Raw genomic sequence first — 11,108 nt, 5'->3', positions numbered from 1 at the left:
TTTTAAAGACAATTTTTCATTTTCTTAATAGTTTTTCGTTAGTATTTATTATTGGGAAGTGATATCAAGAATGTGATAACGGGCAGTCTAAAACATGTGTAAAGGAATGAATCTGAATTGTCTAGACTCTATGTTCAATGTATTGGTAGGCACGAAGGATTTAACAGTGTGGATTTAGATATGATTGTTTGGATTGACCATACGACGCTCGAGTAGATTGAGCAGTGAGATAAACACGGGATACACTAAATTAATATGCATCTAGAATAGTGGTTCAACTTTTCCTTGATGTACGGACTTATGTCCTTAATTCTAGTTCTGATAGGGTGACTGGGGGGTTCTGATAAAGTAGGTCTGTAGGAAATTATTTTCTTGCTTTCTGTCTGTCATTCATATGTTGCCTCATCTGTGTGATCGGAAGATCCGACCTGGATTGCAACATATGCAACTCTATTTCTACGCACCTCCTTATCTATGAAAATTTTCTTATCTGTTAGCCATATGTTGTCTCCTCTGCGTGATCGAAAGATCCGACCTGGAACACAACATATGCAGCCCACTATTTCTATAACCCTCTATCTCTGTTAGTCATATGTTGTCCCCTCTGCGTGATTGAAATAGATCCGACCTGGGACACAGCATATGCATCTATCTCTAATTCTGACTTCCTCCTTAATAATTGTTTACTCACCTAAAGTAAGGAGTCCTTAGGAAGTTCTTGATAACCAGGGTATATCGGGAAGTAGGGAACATATTCTAGTGCAACTAAAATTAAATCATTTAGAGGTTGTTTGTAGATCTTGCTGCTTAATTTAAGTGGACAACAATACCGGTGGTCGTTTTCAGCTAAATGGTTTATTTAGAAAAGTTTGTCGATATCTTTCGTGTTTAAGTGGACCATAATACCAGGAATTAACTAGATCTATTCATGAAGGTGAAGGTACTGATAAACAAAGTTAAGACTATCTCAAAACTTTGATCCCAAATATTTTTGTTTTTGTTAAATTTGTTCATAGTTTTCCTCTATGCACAAATTTAAGGGGAGAATTAAAAAAAAGAAATTCAAAAATCAGAAAAATTCAAAATCAAAAATTGGTGTTATATTATGTTTTATTTCTTGTTCAAGAAAATCCAAAATCCAAAAATATTTTTGTTTTTGTTTTTTTTTTTTCGGAAAATATGAAAAACCCAAAAATATTGTGTGCTAAATTTTCTTTTAGTTTTGTTTTGTCTTGAATAGTGAACTCAGGTGTAGATGAGACTCATAGAGACTGTATCGAAGATTTTTTGAGCCAAGGTTTCATCCGTGATCATCGAAGAATTTTCATTCGAAGGAGCAAGAAATGAAGATTATTCTTTCAACATTCAATCCTTCAACCCCATAAGTAAGGTGAAGCAGAAATTGAAGATTATTTGATGGATTGCATTAAAGCCTCCTCAATCAGTCTGCTACTATCGTTGTACCTACTAAAGTGAACCAGAAGATTTTTTCTCTCTATGTTCTCTCTGAATATTCTCAAGCTGAAAGCACTATCTTTCAAGAATCAGTACATCAAGCCTCCTCACCCAATGGGCGTTCAATGTCAATTTCTGCAGAAAATCCCAACTGCTCAAGATGAAGTCATTCTTTGAAGATTCATCAAGTTCATCTTGAAGTTGTAAAGAATTTGAAGATAAATGCTGAAGCCAAGCTTATGATGAAGATTAACAAGAAAAGCTAGCTACTTTTTTAGGGGGAGTGTGTTGGGTCAATTAAGAAAAGAAAGCTATAAACCAAGGGGGAGATTGTTGGGTCACAAATATGGTTTATACTTTGCTTTTCTAGGAAAATGTATTTTTATGTCTAGGACTGTAAACAGCTCTGTGTTTACGGCCATACAAGTGTTTACGGTTATGTTTACGGCCGTAAACAGGTTTATGCCTATAAACCATTGGGCCCTTATTCCCCAAGTATATATATAGATGTTAGGTGGTTGAGGAGGGTTTGATGAATAGAAGAGAGTGTACGGTCTAGAGGAGCTTATGTGTGTGTATTTGAAGGTGTTCTAGAGAGGAACAAAAGAGAGTGTGTGTTAGTGTATATTAATCTTGTATCCGGATCTTCATTCATATCAATACATATAAGATTCATCATCATCTTCTTCTTCTCCTTCTCTTCTATTTGATTTGGCATCATCCGTTTGATTGGGATTCTGCACCATCAATTGGATCTGACTGATACACAAGCAGATTGGGGACTTACAGTTATATATAATAAAGATCTGATAGGCAGTAGAATGTGTGCTTTCCGCATTTCTTCATGTTCCTTGTTTGGTTGTGGGCTTAGGGCATAATCACCCAATCAACTGTCCGTTCGATTTTGATTATATATAATTTGTATACACTAAGTAATCATAGGAGGAAACATTATGGGTCATACCAATTACATGAATCATAACCTCAAATCATAGGTTATAAACATAAGAAACTTATACTTTTTAGTCTCAAAGTACTAAGACCACGATTTATTTACTAAGAAAATATTTTGGATTTTCTGGAAGAACACATTAACGTTTTCAATAACAAAGAACTTATCTTTTCCAACAAAATACTTATGAACTCACTAACTTAAATGCTGACAGTTTTTCAAACAACTTGTATTCTTAGGAAAGTTAGTAGACAGGTGCCCTCTCAGGCATTACGAAGACGGAGCATAGTAGCATTATGTGTTATCTTTTGCTATGGTTTTAATGTTAAACAAGAAATGTTTTGGACACAATGTAAATACTATATTATTAATACAATGGTTGTTGTTGCTTTGATTATTATTTACAATTGTTGTGATACTGTACATGATGTCCTCCACCCCCGAACATTTCTGCCGTTCCGGTTTGGGGGTGTAACAGTTGGTATCAGAGCATTATTTATAGTGAACTAAGTATATCAACCTATAAAAGATATACAACTATAAACACAATGGGATAAAAATACTCTGACCAATAATTATATTTTTAAAATATATTAATATTTTTATGAAAGTATAAATACATGCATATATATATATATATATATATATATATATATAGGCTTAGGTTATTTTATTTTTACTAACTATTATTTGTCAGAATGCACAGATCTAGACCACCGGATGAAATAGAATCAAAGGTCATGATATGAGGGTATCATAATAGGGTAACATGTAGCATATAATCACTCAAATTCACACATAAGGACATTTTAGTCAATTAACCTATATTAAAAAAGGAAATTTTCAGATTTTTAGGGATAACTAATTCCATTATTTTTAAAAATCTGAATATTTTAAATTAATTCAAATTTAAAAATCTTATATTATTCTATAAGGATGACAGAATGTCAACCATAAACTAGTAAATATATTTTCGATTTTATTATTGCAGAATATATTTAATGCAGATATTTTTGATAATTAACGTGATTTAAGAATTCTAGATATTATTCATAGACATCCAAGTTGGGTCTATGATTTTATTCTTAATACACATCCGAAATAAAAATACAAATTCATACATATTCTTACATACTAATATCCTTATACATTTTAATATAGTTATACATATTCTAACATAATATCTACTTGATATTCGCATATATACTTGTTGTTGAACTCGATTCCAAATATTTCTCTTGTATGATCAATACTGAATTCCTTCTTCATGCAATTCTGAAAGAATAAGATACATTACTCGTTAGTATTACCCGTTAAACAAATATACTTGTTGTTAACAAATACTCTCAAAGACATTCTAACAAAATGCATTTATATACATAAATTTTGACAGAATACATTATAGAATACACTTAAATAACATTCTTTAACGAATTCTTTTACGAATAATAGGCATCAAATCGATGAGTGTTACTAACCTCACTCTAAAAGAATATTGTGTTTTCTCATTCTGAAAGAATTTACAGGTTTGAATACACCAAAATAACATAACTACACATATTAACTTCAATTCTAAAAGAATATTTAATTTCCATTTGTTGCTTAAACATCAATTCCTTAAAAATTCTTACAGAATATTATCTGCTTTACTTCTAACATAATATTTCAACACAAGTATAAACATGTTATTGTAATTCTAATAGAATATTTCGACACAAGTATTTCAAACACACTCCTTTGATTCTGTATTACTACTAACTAACCATAAACATAACAAGTTACCAAAATATTTACTTACCTGTATATTCAACTTTAGAACTTAATTGCAAAACTGCCTCATTGACTCCATCTGATTAAATGGCATGGGATCTCCTAATACATCATTATTTGTCATCTCACTTGGTGCCATATCATATCCCATCTCATCTACCCCCACATAATTTGCCAGATCACCTGCCCCCAAAACACTTTCTTGCACATTATTTTCCTATAAACTCTTATAATTAGAAGATCAAGTGTAATAATGAAAATTTTCATTATAAAGGTCCCAGTCATCTAACCTGCAAACCGGTATTTCCATCATCATCATCATCATCATCTCGATCCGGTGACCTCTGCCATTCATGGGTTTGGGGCATACAAAGTTTTTAGAAATTTGTTCACCAAAAAGATTGTATACATTATTGATGTAATCTTGTTTGTAAATCCCTGGAGGACATGCTTCAGAAAATCTATATATTGCCTGCATGATTTGTTAAACATAAAGAAGACAATTTAAGATTTAAGAACTCTCACTGACTAATCAAATTCATATCACTTACCTCTGTGAGGGAAACTGATTCTAACCGAATAAGAAAATGCATAATCATATAACCTGTCCAATTATGTCCATATATGCAGTGGACAAGCACATACTTATTTAAATGATTTTTTTAGGAGCTGAATCAGGTTTTCTAAATAACATAAATGCAAATGTCAGTAACTGATCATATTCATAAATCATAAGTGTCGAAATTTTCAAAAACCAAACTAACAGATGCCTACTACCTCCTGAATGAACTTTTCTACAGACTCGTTATCAGGCACTGAATCCCTTCCTGCACACCTAATCTGAGTTTAAAAGGGCGATTGAGAAAATTAATGAGCTTGTTTTATTGGGATTTGGGACACTTATACATAACAAGACCAAGAAGTAGTCACTAAAGATCTTACCTTAACATATGTAATATCTTCTCTCATCTAATCTGACTCCCGATGGTCGATTGTTTTAATCAAATTTCAAAAAGGAACTGTTTTAATCGAAGAAGGAGATGGAAGATGGTCGATTGTAAAATCATAAATTAGGTTTAAAAATTAGAAATTGAGTTCAAGAACATACCAACGATATGATGTTGGTGTACGACGATAGCTATTGGCCGATTTCGGTGATGGAATACGAAGTCGGCGATGGAGAGGGAGGAAGAAGAAGATACGACAGTAGCAAGATGAGGGATAGACTGCGAATGGTCAATGGTTATAAAGAAAAGATATTAGGTCAACATATATTTATTTTATTTCCTTAATTGAAAGTGCAAAAAACCAGAAATGCCCTTTTTGATTTAATTAATTATTTAATTATTTGCTAATTTGTGATTGGTGCATTTAGGAACACAATAGTTCTAGAAACATTTGAACCTAGCTCTCTCTCTCTCTCTCTCTCTATATATATATATATATATATATACACACACACACACACACACTAGAAGTATCACAAGAAGAACAAAACAAAAGTATTTAGATGTTGGACACTACAATCAAACCTAGACAGTTATGTAATCATATTTGGGATAAATATAGCCTGGTCAACTATATCATTTGAGATACGACCAACATGTGTTTGGGAGTGATAGTGGTGTTGCAACAAGTCTAAAACTTACTAATTCTATATACAAAGGAATACTAGAACCAAACATAAAGTTTAAAATACTATAGGAGTATTTTATTATACTATACAATAACGACAAGTCTAAAAACTTATCAATTTCGTATACCAAGAAGCTCTAGAATCAAACATATAATTAAGATACTATAAGAGTATTTTAAGAACTATAACTAACCTATGTAAAAACTAAAAGACCTTTACTGATAGGTCTATAATAACTGCGTGTATACGTTAAGGTTATATATAATTGAGATTTTGTAGACTTAGAATTTATGATTTTCACTCTACTTCCTATTCCTTGTTTGGTTGTGGTCTTAGAGTATGATCACTTATTCGAAGGTTTATTTGATCTTGGTTATATATAATCTTTATACCCTACGTGATTATAGAAAGTCCCGGTAAGGATCATCCTCATAAAAAATTATTTTTAATAGAAATGTTTTATTAATCTCGTAGATTCTTTAGACACTCCCATTCTCGCACGAACAACATAAGTAGATGTAACCACTCCACTACAATAGCCAACAAAGGAGTTGAGGAAGAACCAAAAGAGGGTTCATGAGGAGAATTCCGAGAAACGACCGAATGAAGGAGGCACTAGAGAGATCGTTAACAAACCTTACCCTATCAGGAACAAACTAGAAAGCACTCTATACGTCACGCTAGTAATGTATAAACTGATATAACTTAGTGAGTTAGTGATTACACTACTCGCACTATGTGTTATGTTTACCGTACCTTTCATCACAACTAGTAACAGTAAAATCAAGAGAGATACTCCCTTCCAAAACCCATGAAACCCGATCAACTTAAGATTTCAATATCTATACCCTATTTTGTTAAACTTAACATTTGTACAAAACCTATTTCTACTCTCTACCATGAATACATCATAGGGATGTAGGTCGAAACATTAAGAACCATACAACAAAATGAGAAATTTATATGTATATATAAATAGATAAAGTACAACTAGCAACGACCATAATTACTTACCATCTCATTTCACATCATGCAACATAATCATGTCTTCACATGGAAATAACTGGTCAACCGACGAAACCCCAATTCTACATATAGACTCTGTTACATTCCAAGCCACAATAATAGCTACTATGACAACTGTCATGGCGTAATTCAATGCTAATAACCCAAACGAAAATGGAAACAGTGTCGACAATTCCAACCTTAGTAACAACCAAGGAAACCAATGAGTGTCGGTCATCAAGCGCACCCTAGACCACAAACCTAAGAGAAAGAAACAAAAGTTTTGGAACAAAAAGGAGCACAAATTATCTCAATTACTTGCCAAGAGACAGCAACTTGTGGCAGCCCCTGCAGCCACAACACCTGCCGCTCTGATACCAGCCAATCGATATGTTGGAACACTACCAAAGTGAAACAAGTGTGACTTCCATCACAAGGGAGTCCGTCGGGAATTACATTGCAAGAACTACAACAAGAATGGGCACACTACCCGCTTCTGTAGAACTCCAGCCCAACACATCACTTCAACCACCAATGTCGGAGAAAGACCAGTGTGCCATGCATGCGGTGCAACGGGACATTTCAAGAGAGATTGTCCAATTGAGAGGAATGTCGAAGGAGAGGGAGGAGTTTAACGGCAGGACATAAAGGAGCAACGAGGAACCTATTGGGCCCTTTGATATGTTTTCTAAATATAAGCATCGAATTTTCACAAAAGTTTTTTTGACAATTAAAATCAAAATCGTAAATTAACACATCGTTCATATAAAAACTAAGAATTCTCACAGGCGAGCTATGATGGCTTAGTGTAACATTAGAGTCATAAATAGTTAAGATTTTGTAGGCTTAGAGTGAGTGATTCCGCCTTATTTCCTGTTTCTTGTTTGATTGTGGATTTAGGGCAGGGTTACTCAGTCAAATGTCTTCTCAATCTTAACTATGTACGATTTTTATACACTAAGCGATTATAGAGGGACTTTGTAGGAATCATATTACGAGAATTCATAACTAATTATAGGAGCACTCTTACTACCTATACTAGTTAAATGTGGTGTAAATATTCGCAACAGTAATAACAAGAATTAAACAGAAGGCACTAAAGACATATACATAGAGTACGCCATCGCTCTAGATAAACACTTCTTCCTAATCAACTTAACACCCATTACGATATGAAGTTCCGGCGTGGCCATTAGAAATGGATTGGCTTGGTCCTCACCATACCAACTCCATATGCCACGGAAATACTCTTCGCTTTAACCGACCGTCTAACTAAATCTTTTCAACCTATAATGATAAATCCGACATAAACCTCTCTATCATCTCTCACTTCAAAACTCAGAAGTACCCATGTGAGGGATACCACGCTTTCCTAGCTTACTCCGTAGACAAGAAACTTAAAGTGAAACAAACCAAGGATGTTCCAGAAATCAATAATCTTCCCAAAGTATCCTCTGCAGACCTCCCAGGAATACCACTTGTACAACAAATCAAGTTCAAGAATAGAGATTAAGGACCCATGCGGTTAACCTATCACTGCTAAATGTATACACGAGGTTGGTATATAATTAAGATTCTACAGACTTAGGATGTGTGATTCTGCCCTACCTCCTGTTCCTTATTTGGTTGTAGACTTGGGGCAGATCCACCCATCCGAACATCTTTTCAATGTTAATTATATATGACTTGTATATACAAGATGATGATAGATGATCCAAGTATGATTCCTACCATGAACCTCAGGGCAAAGCTGCCCAAGACTACGAGTGGACGTGCTATTATTCAAGTAAACATAGACAAGTAAAACAAACCCACACTTTCTCCCATCTTAACTATAGTACCATCCTAAGATAGACAGTCAGATTAAACGAAACAAGGTCGCATACAAATAGCGAAGGTCCGCTAGAACGCCAAGCGAGGACCTGGATTCATTAGGGAACAGAATAGCCAATTGAAACAAAGGTACCCACATCCTTTCCCTAGATCATGAATAGCCGCTTTAGAAACAATTTCGGGATGAAATTCCCTCTAACGGGGGGATAATGTAACAACCCGTTATTTCGAATCAATAAAAGTCAAAACAAGTCAACAAAATTCAAACATGTTAAATAAAAGTCAAACACGACAATATTTTAGGATAAATAATGTTATTATTTATTTAAATCATTATATATATTTCGATATTGAAAATTTCATCCCAAAAGTATGGACCTAAATCACCATTTGGTGACTCCATACGAGACCAAGAACATCCACCGAAAACCTCATGAAAGACCCCACCTCGGACGAAATCAGTCCAACCGCAAACCACTTCGAACTGCAAACCTCATGATCGAAATCTCCTTATGACCGCATTCTCCCTTACACCGAAAACCTTCCTTGACCGAAGACACTATGTTCACGGTTGAGTGGATAGACCGCAATCTCCTTCTTTAAGCGGTGTCACACCTCCCTAAGTGATAAATTGCACTTCCATATACATGTTAAATTATATTTACTCCATATATATATATATATATATATATATATATATATATATATATATATATATATATATATATTATAACCGAAAACCATCCCCCATAACTCTCATTTCCATTTAGAAAGGTTCTCAATTTTTGCTCTCAAAGTCCATACGAAATCACCATATGTTTTTAAGTGTTCTTTTTACCCAATATCTTCAAACCTTCAAATCTTCTTAATTACCTCAAGAACATCAAGAACACTTCATGTCTTCAAGTTTCCTAGGAAGAACCATCACTTAAATTAATTCTTAGGAATTAATTTGGTAAGCATTCCTATTACCATCTAGTGTTTATTTAACACTTTAAATAATTAGTTATCTAATGTATACCCAATATTATGTGTTAATATAGATTAGGATACGGTTAAATTATACGTGTTCTAGCCCGGGGATTCATCGCGACTAAGTTGTACTCAACCAAGAACACGCACATGAGGTGAGTTCATACCCCTACGTTTTCACCATTTTTAAATTGTTTTAGGGGGGAATACAAGTAAAACACAAGAAATCTTGTGTTTAAAAATACAAATTTCTTATTATGTTTTTTTACCGTTAATAAGAAATTAAATGTGAAATTTACTAAATATGAAAAATATCGTTACTATTGAATTTACAAATGATTTAGAAAACATGTTAACACGCAACGGTTTTCACACCAACACGGAAACAAACTTATAAACTATAATAGGTATAGTTTATGGAACAAATATACTATTTTACAAAGTTCAGGTTACAACATGGAAAAAAAAACTTATAAACTATAATAGGTATAGTTTATAGAACAAAGGAACTATTATACAAAGTACAAGTTAACATATAAACAAAGGGGCTTTCCAGTTATTAATCGTAAAAATGTTTAAGCAATTTGTGTGACGTCTTCATCTACTTATCTAAGTACGGGTAAAATTCCTACCTTATAACCAAAATCTCTTGTAGGGAGAGTGAGATATTTGTGTATAGATCTATTTTGGACTGAAAATCCCACATCCCGACTGTTAGCTACAATCATGCCGGCCTGGGGTGACTAATGTCGTTAACATTCTGACGCCTGAATAACGTCGTGATCAGACCGACTAGGTTAGTATGGTTATAAGAACTCACAAAGAGAAAACAACAACATATTTACGAATAATATATTATCAAATAATTTTATTTTATTATTAACCTTACATTCGGATTTCATGGTAAATATACTTTCAAGGGTTTTATTTAAATAATAAAACTATATTACATTATTTATAAGTACTAAATTTCTAGATTTTCACATAGTTACACGAAAAGCAAAACATTATATTATTTACTAATTTGGTATGAACAAAAGTTTAGAAAACATATATTGAATATTCTTTTTACTAAAGTCTATGATTACTTATTATATACGTTAGGTATATATATATATAATAAAGATCTGAGAGGCAGTAGAATGTGTGATTTTCGCTTTTCTTCTTGTTCCTTGTTTGGTTGTGGGCTTAGGACAGAATCACCCAATCGACTGTCCGTTCAATTTTGATTATATATAATTTGTATACACTAAGTAATCATAGGAGGAAACATTACGGGTCATATCAATTACATGAACCAGAACCTCGAATCACAGGTTACGAACATAAGAAATTTATACTTTTTAGTCTCAAAGTACGAAGACTATGATTTATTTACTAAGAAAATATTGGATTTTCTGGAAGTACACATTAACGTTTTCAATAACAAAGAACATATCTTTTCCAAAAAATACTTATGAACTCACCAACTTAAATATTGACACT

General features: G+C 33.2%; 1 protein-coding gene across 1 annotated transcript; it reads right to left on the bottom strand.

Annotated features, from left to right (window-relative positions):
* Positions 1-4,226: 4,226 nt before the first annotated feature.
* LOC145067668 (uncharacterized) lies at positions 4,227-5,146 on the bottom strand. The gene is made up of 6 exons (XM_079014755.1): positions 5,120-5,146; positions 4,942-5,017; positions 4,729-4,781; positions 4,587-4,649; positions 4,468-4,521; positions 4,227-4,394 (listed from the first exon to the last, which is right to left on the bottom strand). Exons 1-6 carry the CDS (start codon positions 5,144-5,146, stop codon positions 4,227-4,229), a joined length of 441 nt encoding a protein of 146 aa, XP_078870881.1.
* Positions 5,147-11,108: the final 5,962 nt, after the last annotated feature.

This window comes from Lactuca serriola, chromosome 8 (genome assembly GCF_051521515.1).
Source record: "Lactuca serriola cultivar US96UC23 chromosome 8, Lser_US96UC23_V15, whole genome shotgun sequence".
Classification (NCBI taxonomy): domain Eukaryota; kingdom Viridiplantae; phylum Streptophyta; class Magnoliopsida; order Asterales; family Asteraceae; genus Lactuca; species Lactuca serriola.
This window is presented reverse-complemented; position numbering and strand designations above follow the sequence as displayed.